Here is a 21,000-nt window from a genome sequence, read left to right as displayed (position 1 = left end):
AATGGTCTCCTTCATCTTCGAAGTTTTGACTGCATATGTGGAGGAGAGCAAAGCGCACATCTATATCTACTAAGAAAAAGTTGGAAGAGGGAGAGATCGATGCCAGAGGGAGAAAGGGGCAACAAAATAGTTTGGGAAGTAGAGCAACACAAGTGTGATCCCATCATTCAAACCTCGAATAGAGTCGTAGTACTGAACCACAATGCTGAAAACGAGCAGTGTGGTTACTCATATTTCTTATATTTCGGGGATATTAGATGAAAATATTACTGTATAAATTAATTGAAAAAGCTAATTGTAACTCACAAGATGTGCATGGTTCATTTCAGCTTCTTATTCTTTACCTATATTTTTTTAAGAAAATTTGTATGCCTTTTTTCCCAACAATTGGTGACCCACCTTGTAATAACATGGTAGTGATCTCAGACTGAGCCCACAAACCAACCAGAAATATTCAAATTCCTCAAATTACTGAAGCCACTACAGTATGACGTTTAATCAATGTTTGCATTTGATGGAAACGCAGCAAGAGTAACTAAAACGATCAGTCAAAGAACAAGTAATAGTCATGCAACTGCAATCGGAGCAAGCAGAAAGTATATATATATTATATATATATTTGACCACGGAATCCATTTTGTTTGGTCCACTTTAAATATCAAGTCACATTACAAAAGCAAGCACAAAAAGTTACAGTAACGAATTGCTTGGCTTTCTTATGCTTGGTTTTGTTTGGGCTTATCATCTTGCTCCTCCAGGACAAATAACAGCAAGCGTTTTGAAAGAAAATGAAATTTTCGCAAGTAAATTTTACAAACCATGGACCTTTTAAGCAATGATATAATATTCCAACTGCGGAATTTAAGTTATGGAGCAAAGATTACATACAACGAGTGAAATAGGTTTGTCCCACATACCCACCAGCCATAGCCCTCCTCACATTAGACTCAAACAACTTCGGGTTCTCTCTCAAGACCGCAGCAGCTTCATGATTCAGGGGATCCTCATAATTTGGTTCCTGCCACGATAATTCAGAGATTATAATGTAGAAGTTCCAAGGATAGTAACCAAAATTGGCTAAAACCAGAGTCATACCGTGAAGAGATGATACAATCCGTAGATGACTGTGTTTATATTGAGAACAGGTTTCCAATCTTCTCGCAGGATGTTAAGGCAAACATTTCCTTCCAAGTCTATATTTGGATGGTAGACCTACGTGTATGGCATGACAAACTAAATATGAGTTTTAAACAGACAAGGAAAATGAAAAATATGTCACTAGCAAGATTAACACGTAAGTTTCTACATAAATAAAGCATGACTATAGAATACCAAAGATAATCATGGTTTCCCAATTCCTACCTTTGTCTTGCACTTAACCTTTGGAGCCTCGTGTGGATAGATGGGAGACACTTGGAAAGTAAACAAAAATGTGCCACCCCTGTAAGGAACAAACAAAAATAGAGGAGAAAAGTATGTTCTAAGTTCATTTTCCTTTTACTTATGGGGGTGGAGAACGGGGATGCAAATCCAATGAGATAGGTACATCGAAGATTCTCCAAATTAAACACAAAACAGATGGGCAGATAGTTTGGGAAGTTCCATACATGTAATAGCCATCATCAGGTTGGATTGAAACTTCAAAGTTCATCAGGTCATCTTTGCCATTGGGAAATCGTATGATACACGATGTTGGCAGATTCAACTCACTTATGTCTGCAGGAAGTGCACACCAATGTAACCAAGAGCTCATATAATAGAATAAGATGGCAGAAACCACAGCCTTAAGTAATCTCAAAACAAGATCAGTAATAACAACAAAAGCCTTATCCCACTTGGTAAGGTTAGCACCATTAGCTACATGAATGACATAGAGTCTGATTATAGACCAGATCTCAGAGAATCTTTACCATGAAACTTCTATCAACAATTTCCCCCAATGTCTTTCTTGGAGTCCCTCTCCCCGTTTTCATAGGAATAAAAACCATACAATCAACTCGTGCTACCTGAACTTCCAAAGGTCTTTTTTGTATGAAACCAAACCACTTAAAACCAAAAAGCAATATCATATATGTACTAAGAACAGATACTCATTTTAAGAGATATATCAGTTTACAACTTCACCAACACCATGGGAGAGTACACAAAAATCAGAGTATGTTAAAACGGCAAATAGCCAGATTAAATTTCAACTTACCACATGCAGAAAAGAAATAATCTTCCCAGAAAAATCAATAATAAATTCAAAACTAAAACAGCTTCCATGAATGCAGATGGAAGTGATATAACCACCGAACAAGAGCACAAACAATCACCAGATGATTTTCCCCCTGTCAATTCACATAAAATCCAAAATACACTGTACTCCAAGCATGACAGCTACCAGAAGCTGAGAAATTGATCTGAGAAACTATTGCAGTTGTACTTTCAAGTACCACAGTTTTTAACAAATAAAAAAGGATCCTTATACTTAGATCCCTTGAAAGCTTCTAATTGTCATTTCCCTCAAAGTTTGTGCAATTCTTAATTCAGAATTAAAGTAATATCTAATACTGACAAATGCACAAAGATATTTTCACACAAAAACTTGAATTATGACACTGCATGATGCAAAAAAACAAAATAAAATTATGCAATCCTGACAAATGCATGAATTATACTATTAGAACAAAAACTATAGTTTCTACACAACATAATGACTAAAAACAAAAATAAAACCACTTACGTAAAGAAAGTAAATTGACCAATAATGTAAATCGTCTAAATCATTAAGCCAAAAGCACGAACAAAGTGGCGAACAACTCATCTTCGGAAACAAGCTTCAGACATCATAAAATGCAAATTGTGTGATAGATATTCACTATGTTCCCCTAAAAAAGTAACAACCTTTCTTCTTCAGTCCAAAGTCACTCAAACATTACAAAACAAAAACACTTACATATTGTAGATTATTTCTATCCCTTGTGATGAAAATCATAGATCAGAAAATTTCAAACATTTTATTCCTACAACCAAATACATCAGTTCAGACTAAGTGAATCTACAAACTCCTTTTAACACATCCTTCCTCGTGCATGTCTAAAGCCTACAGAAGTCCCTCCTCTGGTAATTAAAAGCTACATAAACTCTTTTGAAGCATCAATTTTGGGTAACACATGCATGATCTAATTGACTTGTGCACATAAAGCTTTGAGCCCAGCACACAAGTTTTAGCCATTTACAAAACAGAAATTATAGAGGTTAACCTTTGTGAAGACGCAACTCCCCAGCTGATTGCTTCTTAACAGGTGGTCCTCCGCTTGCATTTTCTGCTTGCTCTCTCTGCTTCTCCTTGACTTTAAACAGTTTAATCATGGTTCTGCAAGGGTGACATCAACTCAATCATGCACAACATTTAATTCATCATTGCCAGGCAAATTAAAAACCACAACTTCAATCGAAAGCCAAAAAGCAAGCAGATCAGAATATTCAACAGGGACACAATTAAAAGGGGGGAGGGGACAGATCGAAATTTTGGCCTAAGCCGATGATAAACCTACAGGTCTGGTTTCCAATAAAAAGGAATTAGGAAAGCGTGAAACCCTAAGAAACAAAGGAGCGGGAAGGAGAGGGAAATCTGAGGCAGATGAAGGGTGAGGTAGTTGGAATAGAAATGAAAAGCTATTCGATGAGGAAGAGAGGTAAGGGAGTTTGAATTGAGAATAACCTGTATTGAGAAAAGTGCAGAGATTGAGAAGAGGAAAAGAGGGAGACGGAAGAGATTTGAGAGGGGTTTCGCAGTTGGCAGGTATCGCACACACTGCACTCATACGCCGCAACTGCTAGCCTTTTTTTAGCTCAATTTTCCCATAAAAAGCCTTTCATTCTTTGGATAATTTTTTCGTGACGTCACCAACATGCTGCATTCTAATTTTACATCTTCCATCTAAAATCTCTTTTCAAATAAATAATGACAATACTTAATCATCAAACTCGGTTAAATGGATGAGATTTATGATCTGATCCTTAATGTATTGTAATTATAAAATGTAAATTAGACTATAAAATGTGATGTTGTTTATGACATCTAATAACTTTTATTGTTCTTTTTCTATTCAACTCTCCTTTAAAACACTTTACTTTTTTTAGAAGATGCAAATACCTTACTTTTATTAAGATTCATAGCAATGGTGCCATTAATATCTGGTAACTGGAACATAATACTATTTAATATATAGGTTTAGGAAATCAACATAATACCATTTAGGGAAAGTTATAAATCAACATCAACCCATCTTATACATTTAATATAGATTTAGGAAATCTATTAAAGTAGTTTCCAAATTTCTAGAATTCTAAAGTTTTGAAATAGTGATTATATTTGGTAGTAGACTACTTACCATATGCGTTTTATGTGTGAAAAATATCATATGTAGAGAGAGGGGGAGGGAGGGAGAAAGAGGGAAAAGTGAAGTTTTGCTTATAATTCAAGTTTGCTTTCATGTGGTGAACTTTTAAGCACATTTTTGTTGGCCATTCTTTTTTATCTTTTCTTTAATTTTTCTCCTCTTCACCATTTATATAGTTAGTAACTATATATATATATATATATATATATATAGACATACATATAACACATAGTTTGTAACACATTAAAACTTGAATCTTGTTTATCTTTTGTTGTGCAAGATGAAAGTGTGATGAAAAGTGAAGTTATCATTTCAATTTCTAACATCCTACCACTGCACCATGACCATAAGTAGAAGTTGTGCTCATCCATGGTTAATATAAAGTACTTACAAGAATTCTACATCAATCACACTAACTCAATTAAGGTTCAGCATTATCTTCTACCAAAAATTTGCACAATGAAAAACTTAATAATTTGTGTTAATAGTGTCTTCTTTCTTTAGTTTCTATTCTTTCTATTTATATGTCCTATCTTTATTGCATTTTATATATTCTTTAAGTTCTTAACATTATTTTTATGAATTTTTTAACCTCTAATATTTTAATTGCTTTGACCCTATTTTTCATAATGAATCTTTCATCATTTTGAAAACGAAGCATTTGATTTTGAGTAAAAATATTTGACGAAAATTCTCATTAAATTATTAAAAAATAAAGTTTATACATGAGAAAATATCTATTAAAGGTGAAATAAGAATGTTATCAAATATTTTTAGAATATTTTGTGAATATCTAAATGTATATAAGTTTTTATTTCATATCTTTTCTAGTCTTATTGTTTGTATTTTTTTAATAATACTCAAACACTCTTTCCCTTCTTTTGTAAGTTTAGTATAATTAACAACTTTGTACTATTTCTTATATCCTTATTGTGACTTTTTGATAAGAAAAAGGTTTTAGTTCATATGCTAAATATCACAAATGATTATTATCCATATATGTTTTCAAATGATACCTTTCACACTAAGTTCTAAATTACTAAATTGTTTGAAGTGATTTACCACTTGACTATATTGTACTAAAATTGTCTCCATCTATCTATTATTCATGTTTCACACTATAGTTGCAATCTTATAAGGAAAAAGTAGATGAAACACTATTGTATTCACCTCAATACACATCACATATACATCATTGTCTAGTAATATTTTCCTATGTCTCAAGTTTTGCTTAGTTGTCAATCTCTTCATAATTACCCTTCAAGCTAAATGTTTGACCAATACAAATCATTAACTATCCAAAATAGTTTAAAGAAATCAATATTGTCCTTTTATTTGACTACTCGACAAGTTTTCATAAGCTGATCTGATAGTGTGACATCTCTCACTACATCACACTATTTCCATTCATTTTCCCTTTCCAAATTTGAAAATCTTAGTTCTAACTCTATCATCAATGTTGATATATGTGGTTTTTCACACTCAAACCATGTTTTCCCTCACTCCACACACAATTTCCACTTATTAACTTTCCACTAACTCAACTCCATAGTCCATCATCTTCCATAACCAACCTCCATTTTCACTTGGCCAATAAAATAAATAACATAATGTTCTTGACACCCAACCTTCCTTATTCCTTAGATTTGCAAATATTCTTTCATTTTGTCCATGCTATTTTTCCATCCATTGCTTCATACACTACAAAAGAATGTTATTTAATGGAGGTTTTTTTTTTTCGATTTGCAGAGATTTTCACCCTCCACAAAATAATTTCCGAGGGTTTTTCACAAACTATGTGCGAGGGTTTTTCGCAACCCCTGGTATCAAATTCAATTTACGGAGATTTTTATACTGAGAGTAAAAACTTCCTTTATTACTGACTATTATTTTGTGGGAGTTTTTAACCTCCTATATTTTCAATTATTTGATTAAAAAAATACCTGTATTTTTTAAACTATTTTTTGGAATTAATATATACTATTTAATTCACCACTTTGCTGAAATAATTAAAAAAATTAATAAAATATATAAAATTGTAAAATACATAAATTATTCAAAATTAATTTTATTGATGATTCATTGACAATTACAATGCAAATATAAAAAAAAAAAAAATACATAATGTTACCTAAACAAAACCCCTAACAGTTTAACATGAGACCAATAGCTCTGTATTTGCTTCCTATCCTACGAAGTAAAACAACTTCACTTCATCAACTGCTTCCCTTATGATTATATGCCCAACGAGTGATTATTCACAGACTCCCAGCTTCCATTGCTGTTAATCTTTGGTTGATAATATACATATGAAGTTTTGTGAGATTGTAGACATGATACAATTTGAACAGTGGATTCATCATCCATTTCCCTGCAAAGTTGAGATTTTCCATAAAAAGATTTATGATAATATGCAAACTGGAAAAAACAAGAAGATAAATATATAGAAAGGAATTTACCTGTATTTGATGCTGGCACTAGGTTGCATCATCTCTTGCTTGACAACAAAACTAGCACCCACTCATTTGAAACAAACTAGTACATAAAAGAAATTCCAACAATCCAAGTTTCCACCAGTGAATCATGCTTTGCTTCCTAATAATCAATTTAACAGATATAATAATCCGTATATTTTTTAACATAACAGTACATTTAAACACATCCTTCCTAGTTATAATTTATAAAACACTTAATAAAATACAAATAGTTATTCCACCAATTTATAATACATCAACCATCAATTCTATAAAACGTAACCTTAATTGAAAAGGTACTGCAGCTTATCAAACAATTTCTGAACGAAACAACCACTAGCCCATTCTTAATTCAATATCAATATTTTAATATTAAAAGTGATCCTTACATCTGTTTTCCATTATTCAGACCTTTTAACATTACAACTCCATTCAATAATATTATATATATTACTCCTAAAATTGTTCACAAATCTATAACACTAAAAAGAGCTCAATAAACATCTTTATATACATGTGAATTACAAAAGCTCATACCATCACGTCTTTAAAACACTCTGCCAATTTTATTTGCTACACTACTATATATATAATCCAACCAAAAGAAAAGAGAAGGGTTTTAAAATAAAGAAATAAAATTTGGATGAATACCTTCCTTAGAAATTGATGGGCTTGACCAGCTAACAACTTATCACTACTTTGAACAGCAAGTTCTGTTCTGGCATAAGTAAAGTCTGTGAAAAAAGGCAAGTCTACATATATAATGCTACTAACCTACGAAGAGGACAAAAAATCGTACAAAAGACTGAATTTGAAAGAAAAAATATATTTTTCCTTTTCTAAGTATAACAGGATCAATAATAAGTTTTGTAATATGATGAGAAATGTTTTTTTTTACATATATAAAATTTAAAATATGAAATAATTTTCGTAAAAAAAGTCAAAATATTTTTTTTTACTATCATTTGATCATAATGTAGACTAGTACCTTGTTCCATGATTGATTCTCGAAGATCAAGTTGGGTGCACCTTCATTGTACTCCTCCTGTTCTAATGAAAGTGGACCTATATCACTCATACAAAGTCAACATAGTTTTGTTTCTTTCTAAGCGCAACATGAAAAGGAAAATAAAGTGTTACTTATTTCAAGAAAAAGGTCAGTTAGGGATGAGCAACCAGGGGCACCGGATAGCTAAAGCAGGAGAGGATCTTCCTTAGGGTTGTTATCTGACTCAATGAAGTAGTAAAATGTTTGCACATCCTCGGATTCTCCCACTCCCTAATACCTTTCATATCATCAGTTTCAACCAAATGCTTTCAATCTCATAAGCCAAAACTTAAAACCATATATAGGATTAGTAGTTAGCACTAAGAGTTTAGCTTACCCAATTTCAAGAACAAAAGGAAGGGGTCCCTCGAATCCTGGAAGGAACTTCACTCTGGAGGCACAAGATGCAGGTTGAATGGAATAGAGTGATAATAGAAGTAGGAAAAGTAGAATACCACAGTGAACCAAATCTGAAGAAGTGACGCTTGAGTTGAACTTTCCCATTTTTTATGCTGCATTTAAATGCTACATCATGTAAAAAGTGTCGAGTTGAAAAATTATACCTTTATTGAAGTAATAACCACAACATTTGTTGATTCAGGAGCAAAAAGTAGAATCAAAATTGTCACTATTTAGCTGTCTAACGGTGCTGTGCATGAATTAATATGTTTTTCATCAATGAAATATTGTTTCAAATGAATGACCAATGACAGCTCTAGTCATGTGCACACTGGATGAACTTATGCGGGTAGTGTTGGTCATAATCAAACCTAACCGACATCTAATTTGATAAAGTTTGGCATAATTTATTTCATTTCAGTCACTTGATTCCAAAATCCATATGCCCAAGATATAATATATCTCACCGCTTAAAGGGTGCTTCTCATCTCTAGCTACAAAGTAATTCACAGACCCAACGATTTCAACCCAGCTACATGCCATTTCCTTTTGCAAACCTTTTTCCTTAATATGATTTCTCACTCTATCAACATTTTCCCATTTCGCCTCCTCTGCGTAGATATTTGATAGCAGAACATGATATCCATCAATCCTTTTTTTCCAATTCCATATTAAGCAACTTTTGTGCAATAACTTTTCCCAGTTCCAAGTACCCATGATTGTTGCAGGTTCAAAGAATAGATCCCCAAATTTCTACTGCATCACCGTCCTCACCCAGTCTCTCAACAAACTCATAAAGAACTGAAATCGAATAATTAAGAACCGAATGGTGTGTTTTGTGCAGAGTCCAACAACATAAAAAAAATAAAATAAACCTGTCACGTTATGAGTGGAAGCTCCGCCGTCTGCTTGGTCCACACAACCACCTTTGTAGCTTCGTCTACCAGGAGTTCCGCGACTGTGAATTTGAAAGAAAAATGAAACATGGGCAATCGAAAGGAGAAATAAGAAAAACAAAGGAGAAGAGGAAATAGAAGAAGAAAGAAAGAAAGAAACGAAGGACACATAGGATGGAAAAAGCATAACGCAGGAAAGAAAGGGATTTTAGGGTTCAGACAGATTTTTAGAGGAAGGAAGGGTTTAGGTAGACAGTGTTTTAGAATTGGAGAGAATAAAATTTTACAATTGAACTTAAATTTAAGATTGTGTTTTAGAAATGGGAGAATAAACCTCTCTTAATAACAATTAAAACCCCGCTATTATTGTCAGTTACATAACGCAAATTAAACTTTTTAAATTATGTTAATTTGAAGGAGTTTTTTATAATCTCCACAATATAATCCCTCTAAATAAGTGTTTTTTTAGTGATATTACCATAAGAAGTCACTTTATAACCTTATAATAGCATTGCATACACTAGATGAAACTTTAAAGAGGGAATAGTAAAACAATAGGATGGTTGTAAAAACATACTTAATTAGACATGTTCTGTCATAAGAACGTACCTTTCCATCTAACTAGTTTTTTCTTAATCTTATTCACCATATTATTCCAAAAACTTAATTTTGTTGGCTTTTCCCGCAAAGGTAAGCCTAGATATATAAAAGGTACTCTAGTAATAAAACAATGTAAGAGTTATGCAAAACATTAGAATACATGGACCTTAATTCTTATTCCTAAACTTGTAGTTTTTTGTGAAAATAAACCATTAGTTCAAACAGAACTTCTAAACATCTCAAAATACTCTTTATGACTATATATGTGGGAAAAACTTATAATTTATAAAATATTTTCACATGTTAATTTATATGAAATTATGATCGAAATTTGAATAATTTTAACTTTTGTATAGATTCATACTTTTCTTTTATAAAGCGATTCGCGTCACGATAATGATTTTATCCTTCAAATTTGAATCACATTAACATGAATGGATAATATTCCTAAAAAGGATATACTATAACATCAATCATAAAATGTTTGGTAGTTCTCATAGTACACAAGTTTGGTTAGATTTAGACTTTGATACGGAGAATTACCCTTAGTTTTTTTAACAATCATTCAACACCTTACCATTAAAACCCTTATTAGTTTTTGTCCATCTCTCATTCTTCAACTTGTGACTTCATGTAAGATTATACATCTACATCTTGTACTCCTCTAATGTACTTCATGTAACAATTCACAATTATAATGAGTATATTTTAATATATATTTTTCTAATATCATCTGTCAAATCATTATTATATATCTTTTCAAGACACAAATATCATATAAATAAGATATATCTAGAATTTTATTTTTTAGCATCAATATACCTTCCATAAATTCCCACCTTTCATAAGATAACTTTGTTCTCAACATCTTTAATTAGCAATTTTTCTATATCTTAGTAGTTTTAGAAATAATAGACTATTTTGAGAAGTTGATCCAAAATTGAATATAGAGTTGCTACCATTTGTGAAAGATAGTGATTAACTTCTCTGCTGAGTGAGTGTTTTGAGATTCATCTACAAAGAACCTATTTTAATTTTTTGTGACAATTAATTTGTCGTTGAAATTGCATCAAATAAAGTTATGCTTCAAATTGCATCAAATCAAGTTATCAAGTTATGCACGAAAAGATCAAGTACAATGAAATTGATTGTCACATTGTTAGAGAAGGTATTAGTGTTCTTAAACTTTTTTCAATTCATCAACATACAACTAGTAGATATTGTGACCAAATCTTTATCTCTTGTTGTGTTAAAAAAATTTTGATCCAAGCTGGGAATGTTTGATTTATACATCCAATTTGAGAGGCTATTAGCTTTTATGTTGTTTTTTGTGTTATATTTATTTGTCTATTAATGTTTTAGTTTATGGGGTCAATGCTAACTCTTTTCCTTGGTCCACTCTTCTAACTTCAAGCACAGGTCAAGATTCTTCCTTCTCTTCACGCTTACACCGTTTGATCAAATTAGAGAGTTACTTGAAGGTGGAAGAATCTTGACCTATGCTTGGAGTTGGAAGAATGGACTAAGGTTTTGATATTAATATCATACATTTTCATGTTGCATACATAAAAAACATTGAATTAGACTTATTGATCAAATATGTAAAAATTGCCAATTTTGAGACTGTGAATAAGAAATTTTGTGACTGTGAATAAGAAATGTAAAAAAAAAAAAAAGGCTTAATTACCTTTTTAGTCCCTAAGTTGGGGGCTGAATTTCTGTTTGATACCCGCTTTTAAAAGTGATTTAATTAGGTCCCCAGTTTATTGATTTTGCTTTCAATAGGTCCCTTCTGTTAAGTAGCTTGCAACGACGTTAACTTCACACTTACGTGGCGATATTTTTCTTCTCTCTCCACTGCTATTCCTGACACTTCTCTGCTATTCCTGACACTTCTCTCTCTTATTTCTCTCTCTCTCACCATTATAACATCATCATAACTACCTCTCTCACCTTTTTCTCTCTCTTCTATTCTCTCTTACCATTATAAATACCTTTCACCTTTTTCTTTCTCAGGCCTAAAAGACTATGTCTGAGCTCGAAGAAAGAGAATGCAGTAGAATTGACTTCTCAGAAATGGGGAGCTACTTTATCAATCGAAACATGCTCCATAGTTTATAGGATTCAATGTATGATAAAATTATATCTGTTATACGTGATGCTGCTAAAATTAAGTTTATACTTTATCAATCGAAATTCATACATATGTGTACGTGTGGCACATGGGTATCTACACTCCAGCTCGAAACTTTTGCCAAATATCCAATAAAGTTTGTTGTTCATTATTAGACTGTTATCTCGTGCTACAATAACTGAGTCTTTATTTTTCCTGTATTCAGTTTTTACATTTTACATAAACAATCAATCGTACTTTAGAATGAAATTTGATGGACTTACGCATAAACTGGTGAAGCTTTATCAAAATGCATGCACACCCTTATCTATGCATCTAAAATGTTTTACAAGCATAGAAATCTTAAGCATTTATTCTATTCCTTTGATTGTTGTTGAGTCAAAGAGGGAAGTGGATGATGTGAAGGAACTAATTATCATAGTGAAAGAGTATGTTTTGGGTGTGCAGATGAAACTGAGGAGGAGGGAAGTTAAGGACAATATAGCACGGCAGCAGGAGCTTGTGGCATATTTCACACACTGCAATCTCAAAGTTATATTTCCAAAGGTTTCTGATAGCGACCCATAATTTATATGTTCTCCTTACAAAAATTATATATTGAAAAATGTTTATTTAACAACTTTTTACAATCATAAATAGTAATACGTAAGGTTGTCAAAAAGTTATTTAAAAAAATTGTTAAAATATCATTATTCTTATATATTATAAGTTTCGGATAGAAAAATCTTGAAAAACTTCCCGACCACAAGTATGTTTTAATTATTTTTAATTTAAAAATATTTCGCTGGCTTTTATGAATAATCACATTTTACCTGAAACAACCTAAAATATTTCTACGTTTTTTTTTTTATCTAGAATGTAACTAAATGATGTAAATGTGTATTTCAAAAAAGCACCTGATATATAATAATCCCACATAGTTTGATGTATGAAACAGATTCTAGGGAATTAGAATTAGGGAATGATAATTTTTTGAGTTGGAAAGAGAGAAGTTGTTAATGTGGCAAATAGTTGAGGCTTTGATGTTATCTTGTAACTATCGAACGAGTGGAGAAAGATGTGAACATGGTAACAAAAATGGTTAATAAGATCATCAAGAAGGAAAAATCAAACCATGAAAACATACATGATTGGTTTCTACTATATATGTAGTCAATATTTTATTGAACTCATTTTCTTGGTTTATAGGGTTAATGCACTTACTGGTTACAACTATATATATATATATATATATATATATATATATATATATATATATATATATATATATATATATATATATATATGAGTGTGTGTGTGTGACAAATGGAAACTGCATTTTGATTGAAATGATTTGGTGTATCAATCTATATATAATGAGAGGTATCTAGCCATTCAAATGTGAATAGTGCAGTTGCTTAACCATTTTTATGCTCGAGTGCCATCTGTTATCGTTCTGATTTTTGAGTTTTATTGGTCAACTTCTACAATTCACCGTTCAAAACATGAGCATCCTTGCACCATTTCTGTAGTAATACCTAACATGTAGATACTTAAACCTTCAAGGTAGCAGCATCTTAAAATTGTATTTGAGCATATTAATATCATGAGCTGACAAAGTAAAAGAGTTGATGCCCAACCTTGTAACAAATGGTTGAACAAGTGCATAGAAGTTGAATCTTTTATAGTTTTAATCAACCGAATAAAACAAAAAATGATAGATAGTATCCCTAGAGTACAGGTTTATATTGTTTATCATTTGGTGTTACTGACTGACCTTGAAATGAAGCACGTCACATGTATTCTCCTCAAACAAAATTTAGCTATAAAATGATAGACTTCTAATTACATTTTCTGGCCTTACATGAATGAACACAGAATAAACCTTGCGTTAGTAAATTGAGATTTTCTCTTGGAATAGTATGTGCATGACTTGTGAGACCTCGTCAGTAAATCATGTCATTTATCTCCCCATTTCTGAGAACTCAATTCTACTGCATTCTCTTTCTTCGAACTCAGACATAGTTTTTTAGGCTTGAGAGAGAAAAAGGTGAAAGGTATTTATAATGATAAGAGAGACTTAACGGAAGGGACCTATTGAAAGAAAAATCAATAAAATGTTGTAAATAAAAAAATAAAATAAAAATTATTTTTTAAAATTAAAAAAATGATAATTTAGTAAATTGAAATAAGTATTTTTAAAATATAATTTAACAAGTGCCTAACATAATATTTTGGATGCTTGGTAGTCACTCCTTAACACAGGAAGTTACTTCTAATACCCTTATGAATAAGTAGTAAGGAAGGTTCCTAAGGTAATAGATGATAATTTATAAGACACAAGCAGCATGCTTTTTGTACCTCAGGCAAAGATGCTCTAATATCATAATATAACAGCAAATTCAGAGATAGTAAGCATTGTGTGTTGGCTACACAATACAATTTACAACCAACCTTGGAAACACATCAGCGCATGGATGAAAGGTGTGCAGGCTTGTGGAACCGAATAAATCACCACAAGAACCAAATACAAGTGATTAGTGGAACCGAATACAAGCTTGCAAAACCGAATACAAGCATAAGTTGCATTTGTTCTCTCGACTGGAACTGATTACTCGAAAATGGGAACCGAATACAGCGCTTTTAGAACCGAATACAGCTCTTTTTCAACTCCTTCAAACTTTGTTCTTCATCTTCTTCATCTTCAACGTGGTATTTTACAAAGCATGCAGAGCAAATATGATATTTCAAATGAAATCACTCCAAACTTGAACCTATTAGCGGATGACCAAAAAAAAGTGGATATATCACAAATCCGCTTAAATTCATCTTCAAAAATCTACTCAAATGAACATGTTGCATCTTGCAAATCCATACTAGGATTTTCTCATGAATAGTACATCATCTTAAGCGAACACAACGTAAATAATCATCTCCACCAAAAACATTCATATTATATGAGAATCTTTAAAAGAATAATTGATAAGCTTAGATGTTCTTTGAGTTCTAGAAGCTTTTGGGAGGTTATTTTCTCAAAGCTTTTAAGGTTATATTTCTTCTGAGAAGAAAGTTTCAACACCCTTTTTCTTTAAAGCTTAGGCACAAGGTACGAGAGAAATAACATTCTCTTAATTTAATGTTGTTTTCATTCATGCTTAAGTTGCTGTAATGTTTTTAGTATTTGTTTTTTATACCTTTTGTTATGACCACATTATATTGGAAACCTTCAAGCCTAATGAATATACTTAGGTGAATATCAACATCTTTCGATATTGAAAACAAATGAAGAAAATGTTAGGTCGGTTGATTTGAGCCGAACACTATGTTTCATGGTCCCAATTTTTTAAATTATATATATATATATATATATATATATATATATATATATATATATATATATATATATATATATATATATATATATTTTGGACAGAAAAAAGCATTACCGAACGATTCATAGCGGACGGTCAGTTGTAACCTTTGGTTTAAGACGAAATTAAGGTAAGACGTGACTAGAATCATTGGATCGAGATTGGGTTGTGATTAAGATTTCACTAATCATAAGCTCATAATAAAAACTATAAATACAAATTAAATGTATGAGGTAGATGATTCATATTTACTACATATTTATTATTGTCCTATATTTACTGTGTTGACTGGACACTTACTTGAACAACTGAAAATCTTTGAAAGGTACTTGATCGGACGATATTCGAAGAAGAGGAAGACATCAGGAGATGGAACCAAACGGTCTAGAAGACAAATTATGGAGATGTCGGTGATAACTCGACCTCGCAACCGAAATAATATATATATATATATATATATATATATATATATATTATCACATAAAGTAATTTTAAATAATTATTTTAGAAAATTATAATTGGAGAAGCTAGTAGTTTATAGAGTTGGGGTGAGTTTTTTTTACTTGATTTTTGTTTCATGACATGTTACTTTGGGATACATATCAATTTGTGTGTTTGGATGTGTTTCAATATAAATGTTTTTGGAGAAGTTCATAATGAATGGGCGCAAAAAGATGAATAAGCACTGTCTCTTTTTGTAGCAAATGTCATTGACAAAGGGACTGCCTGTGGTGGATAGGATGAAAACAATGTTTCAACTTGTGGACAAGTGCACGAAATTATTTGTGATTCATGTCAACATAAGAGTGTTAAGAAAATGCTTCACCATTCAGATTTACAGTCGAATTTCTATATGGCCCTTAAATAAGTAGCTATCTAGTTTCACTTAAAAGAAAATAAATAGAAAGATAGCATATTATTTAATTATTTTGGTTTATAATTAAAAGTGGAAGTTTTCATAATTAATAATAGAAAGCATTTTATAGGTGGTGATGAATGAGGAATTATAGGGATATTTAATGAAGTGGTATTTGAAAAGAACCCTTTGGTGTGGTTTGTTGCAAGTATAGGTAGGATAAGTGGAATCAGACGTGAAATAAAAGGAAATAAATTGGTTTAAAAGAAATGGAGAAAAAGTGGATGGAATTGACACGAGGCAGTGAAAGGAGGTGACAGAGATAAAGGGAGTGAAATAGATAGATAGATAGATGATAGTTTATGCTATCTGCTGTTGTAGTTGAATAAACCAATCCAAAGTAATTGAGTAATTGGTGCAAGTGGAAGGAAGGCTTTGCTTATCCACTCACTACTCACTACTCGCCATTCACCATTCAGCACCCCTTGTATTATTTTTCCTTCGCCACCCTAATGCAATGCATAAACTCTTATAGTTCTCACCAAAGCCCAAACCTTTCAATCTAACCAAACAGATTCTCAGAACCCCCACCATGAGTGCCGTTAATTTTAACGCATGGCTACACCCCAGCTTCACCAGATCCAGATCCCCAACTTTTCTATTTCACGGCCTCACTAACTCCCCCATTCCTTCCTTCATCGTCACCAAACGCCAAAGAGATAAGCTTTATTCCTCCTCGCCTTTCACTCTCTCCGCACTCCTCACCAAAGAGGACACTGTTGAGACCCAAGAGAAGCCGGCGTTTAACTTCAAGTCCTACATGGTCCAGAAAGCCGACGCCGTCAATCAGGCGCTTGATGACGCCGTTCCCCTCCGCGAGCCGCTGCGGATCCACGAGGCCATGCGCTACTCCCTCCTCGCCGGTGGCAAGCGCGTACGCCCCGTCCTCTGCGTCGCCGCCTGCGAGCTCGTCGGAGGAGCCGCCGCCACCGCGATGCCCGCTGCCTGCGCCGTCGAGATGATCCACACCATGTCCCTCATCCACGATGACCTCCCCTGCATGGACAACGACGACCTCCGCCGCGGTAAACCTACCAACCACAAGGTCTTCGGGGAGGACGTCGCTGTCCTCGCCGGCGACGCGCTCCTCGCATTTGCCTTCGAGCACATCGCCGGGGCCACCGTCGGTGCCTCCCCGCCTCGCATCGTCCGCGCCCTCGGGGAGCTCGCACGAGCCATCGGCGCCGAGGGACTCGTCGCCGGCCAGGTGGTCGACATCAAATCCGAGGGGCTTGACGACGTTGGCCTCGAACGCTTGGAGTTCATCCATCTCCACAAGACGGCGGCCCTGCTGGAAGGCGCGGTGGTCCTTGGCGCCATCCTGGGCGGTGGAACCGACGAGGAGATTGAGAAATTGAGGAAGTTTGCGAGGTATATAGGATTGTTGTTTCAGGTGGTTGATGACATTCTGGATATTACGAAGTCTTCCCAGGAATTGGGGAAAACTGCGGGGAAGGATCTTGCGGCTGATAAGGTTACTTATCCCAAGCTTTTGGGGATTGAGAAGTCTAAGGAGTTTGCTGCCAAATTGAACAAAGATGCTCAGGATCAGCTTTCTGGCTTTGACCCTGTCAAGGCTGCTCCTTTAGTTGCTTTAGCCAATTACATTGCTTATAGGCAGAACTAGATTGTTGAACTTTGTTACAAATTAACAATTATTTACAAAATTTAGATTTATGAAGCCATTCTATATGCTTACTGCAGTTCAGCTATGGATTATAATAATCCCCGTGCCCATCCTCTTTCTGCCTTACTCGTCAATTTTGAATGATGAATAAGTATTATATACCTGTAATTTGTAATTAAATATTATATCCTTTTTCGTATATAAGTGTAAAGGATTTTTATACTAATCACACATTGCGAAGTCTGTGACGTTCACATTGATTTGTTTCAGAGTCAATCTGGTTGAAAACGTTTCACTTAGGCTCTGTATATAGATTAGACTCAGTCTGTTTTTCATTTTTACTGCTTGCGAAGATTAATTTTGGATGTTGAATATTTTGTCTCAGGAATTAAACTGGTGAGATGAGTTTTGCCTGATCATGAAAATGTTTCTCTGATGGCTTTTGAGTGTTTAACTGATGGAATAAAATGGAGCTTGTTTTATTTTTTCCATTAGCTGTTGTCTTTGGTTGCCGTGTTGAGTCTGAGTTTGAAAAGAATTTGATTTGCGGATGCTGTGTTGGGATAATTGAAGCAATCAGTTTTCAGCAGAGAAGGAATAGTCAATCATGTCAGTGGAGGATGATGAAGCAATCAGTTTCATATTTAACTTTGGTTCATCTATTATATAATATATTATCGCAGGTATGCAATTAAGTGTCATCAAATGAAACACTTCTATCTCGTTGACTCCTTAATTTTTTTATTCTTTTAAGCAAAATGATCGCTTGAAATTTGCTATCCTGAAGAGAAGTCTGTTCTTACTGCTGTTACAACATAAACCAGTATCTGATGCTCCACAATTGTGCAAGTTATTCAGATGCTGCAAAGAATGGAATTTCAAACTTATCAGTTTAAATTGTTTTTTACAAATTTAGTAAACAGAGAACGATTTTTAAATCAAGATCATCTGTAAATTGACTTTAGTCAATCTTGTTTTCAAAGGGAAAAACTTTAGCCTCTGTGGCCAACTTTGAAGTTGTATTCTCACTTGGTGTTGCTGGAATGTATTGTTAGGCAACCAATGGAGTTTAGGTATACAACAAAAGTAGTCATTGGTTAGTCTCTTGTTATATGACAACAATAATTTGAGTTTGTGTTGAAAGAGGTTATCAAAACTTAGTTTCTGAGGTGTCTTGGACAAAATTGCTTTGGAGAACTGATTGTATCTTCTGAGAAAGAAGCTGATTCGCGAGTCCTTTTGACTCTGGAGTAGTGGTGGAACCTTGTGCTTTTGGAAGCTATTAATTTATTCTCCAATCCATCCCTGACATTTGGAAGCTATTAACTTAAAAAGTGTCTTTTATCTTGAATGTTAAGATTAATGGTGCACTATACGCCATTGATTGAACTTTATACTAATGTTAACCTTTCGGTCTATTTAATTTTGACATTGTTCATTAATATATATAATTTTGGGTCTGTCTTGTCTAAATGATAGTCTGGTTCATTTGCACGGGAGATTGGTTTGCATGATGATGATAAAGTACAAGCTAAATACATCCATCATGGAGCATGGACAACTTCTTCATTGAGTAGCAGACACGAGCGTTTAAATGCAGCACTGGTCAGTGATTGGCATGACACGCCACAAGAAAAATTGATGTCTGCATTTTTCACCAATTTTGTGTTGCCAATAATCTCTCGTCAAAAGAAAAATATTTTTTAACACACCTAAATTTTTTACATTCATTTAACATTATTCTTATTTATTTTTTACTTTCTTTTTTCTTAAAAAATTATAAAATTTTATATTTTTTAAACTATTTTATAAAAAATTATAAAATTTCTTTGAAATTCCGGACTCCATATGCAACAACCTTATTCTTGGATTTTATGTATTTTGCTAAGTTGTCAAAATCTAGACATGAATCGAGGGAGCTTTTACTTTAATGTTGATTGGGTGATGCCTAATTTGGACTAGACCAGAACTCCTAATTGTAGAAAAATGACAAAGTTCACAAGATGCACGTTAAAAGCAATTAAGAATAGAATGTAAACTATCACTTACAATTTAAAAAGACTCGTAGACCACAACTATTGGTTGAAATAGAAATGTCACCTACTTTTTACATTTTATGATTATTGAATTAAATTTATTATAAATTTTAATTTTTTATCTATTGACTTTTTTATTTTATGATTTTTTATATGTTTTAATCAATCATAGAATATATGTTAAATAATATGAAGCTAGTGGGCAACTAAGATAAGTGGCGTATACGTGGGGGAAGGTCTTCCATCAATGTACCATTAATTCTTCAAAAAGATGGTTTACTGGAGCAATTAGACAAGACAAGATGACTAATTTTCCAATTTCTTAGTTTGTTAATTTGATTGTATTTTACTTTCAATATATCTATGCTTTCTAAAATAAAATAGCAAATTTGTGTTGTAATTTGTTAACTATAAGATTATGTAATTTATGTATAAAATGTGGAAAAAAATTGAAATCATAAATATAACAACAATCATACAAAAATAAATCATAACATGTTTCTCTCTTCTTTTTTCTTTGTTTTGTTAATTTTTTATTATAAAATGTTTAATACGTGTTTTTTTGTGAGAAAATGCTTAACAATTTGACAAAAAAAAAATACAAAAATAGGTTCACAAAACATTGGAGGTTTGATTTAAGTGTTTTATTAAATTTAAATTCAAATTGCACATTTGATTAAAATGAGTATTTAACGAAAAATAAATTAAACAAAATTGTGAACTTTTGTAATTAAGAATATCTAAGTTAAGCCAATTTATTTAAGTGGCTTATCATAGACTTAAACTTATACAAGTCAATTCAATTTAATTTTGTTGAGGAAAAAATTTCATAACTCTGATTGACATATAATGAGTTGATATGATAAATAGATTAATTCATTTTAAAAATATTTTATTCTCCTAACTTATTTCATATATTAATTGGATTAGACTTAAAGTGAATTTGTTAGATCAAATTGAATTTATTTTAAACTCTTCCTATAATATTTCATACTATTTATATTTAAAAAATATTTTTTTTCCTTTGTTAGTTCAAGACATTCACCTGAAAAAGAAAATAGTTTAATTAATAATTTGTTTCCAATATTTACTTTGGTCTTACAATTTTTACTCAATTAAGTTTCAATATTTA

At 32.6% G+C, this 21,000-nt stretch overlaps 2 protein-coding genes and 1 long non-coding RNA gene across 12 annotated transcripts; 1 reads left to right on the top strand and 2 right to left on the bottom strand.

Annotated features, from left to right (window-relative positions):
• Nucleotides 1-581: 581 nt before the first annotated feature.
• On the bottom strand, nt 582-3,843 carry LOC106765394 (NEDD8-conjugating enzyme Ubc12). Of its 2 annotated transcripts, none has more exons than XM_014649999.2 (6): nt 3,707-3,843; nt 3,246-3,358; nt 1,608-1,716; nt 1,363-1,441; nt 1,096-1,212; nt 582-1,018 (listed from the first exon to the last, which is right to left on the bottom strand). In XM_014649999.2, exons 2-6 carry the CDS (start codon nt 3,352-3,354, stop codon nt 881-883), a joined length of 552 nt encoding a protein of 183 aa, XP_014505485.1. In that variant the 5' UTR covers nt 3,355-3,358; nt 3,707-3,843; the 3' UTR covers nt 582-880. The 2 variants fall into 2 exon arrangements, with proteins under 2 accessions (XP_014505485.1, XP_014505486.1); XM_014650000.2 differs by lacking the exon at nt 3,707-3,843 and adding an exon at nt 3,540-3,687.
• A 2,589-nt stretch (nt 3,844-6,432) lies between these two features.
• On the bottom strand, nt 6,433-9,520 carry LOC106765588. Of its 9 annotated transcripts, none has more exons than XR_001376045.2 (6): nt 9,185-9,520; nt 8,248-8,920; nt 7,851-8,141; nt 7,514-7,580; nt 6,848-6,983; nt 6,433-6,759 (listed from the first exon to the last, which is right to left on the bottom strand). It is a non-coding gene; the product is annotated as an uncharacterized LOC106765588 (long non-coding RNA). The 9 variants fall into 9 exon arrangements; XR_002668368.1 differs by having other exon boundaries at nt 8,248-9,110; nt 9,185-9,519; XR_001376044.2 differs by having other exon boundaries at nt 8,248-8,422; nt 8,777-9,514.
• Nucleotides 9,521-16,480: 6,960 nt separating this feature from the next.
• Nucleotides 16,481-17,945, top strand: LOC106769524 (geranylgeranyl pyrophosphate synthase, chloroplastic). Its single transcript, XM_014655175.2, has one exon. The coding sequence runs from the start codon at nt 16,738-16,740 to the stop codon at nt 17,830-17,832; it is 1,095 nt and encodes a 364-aa protein (XP_014510661.1). The 5' UTR covers nt 16,481-16,737; the 3' UTR covers nt 17,833-17,945.
• The last annotated feature ends 3,055 nt before the right edge of the window (nt 17,946-21,000 follow it).

This window comes from Vigna radiata, chromosome 7 (assembly GCF_000741045.1).
Source record: "Vigna radiata var. radiata cultivar VC1973A chromosome 7, Vradiata_ver6, whole genome shotgun sequence".
In the NCBI taxonomy this organism is placed as follows: Eukaryota; Viridiplantae; Streptophyta; class Magnoliopsida; order Fabales; family Fabaceae; genus Vigna; species Vigna radiata.
Note: the sequence above shows the minus strand (reverse complement) of the source record. Positions and strands in the feature narration are given on the sequence as shown.

Excerpts from the sequence above, each read along its gene's own strand:
- LOC106769524 (XM_014655175.2), top strand. The coding sequence starts at position 16,738 with ATGAGTGCCGTTAATTTTAACGCATGGCTACACCCCAGCTTCACCAGA.
- LOC106765394 (XM_014649999.2), bottom strand. The coding sequence starts at position 3,354 with ATGATTAAACTGTTTAAAGTCAAGGAGAAGCAGAGAGAGCAAGCAGAA. Across the intron at positions 1,442-1,607 it reads CCTGATGATGGCTATTACAT|GGGTGGCACATTTTTGTTTA; the intron begins GTATGGAACTTC and ends TGTTCCTTACAG. Across the intron at positions 1,019-1,095 it reads GATTGTATCATCTCTTCACG|GAACCAAATTATGAGGATCC; the intron begins GTATGACTCTGG and ends TTATCGTGGCAG.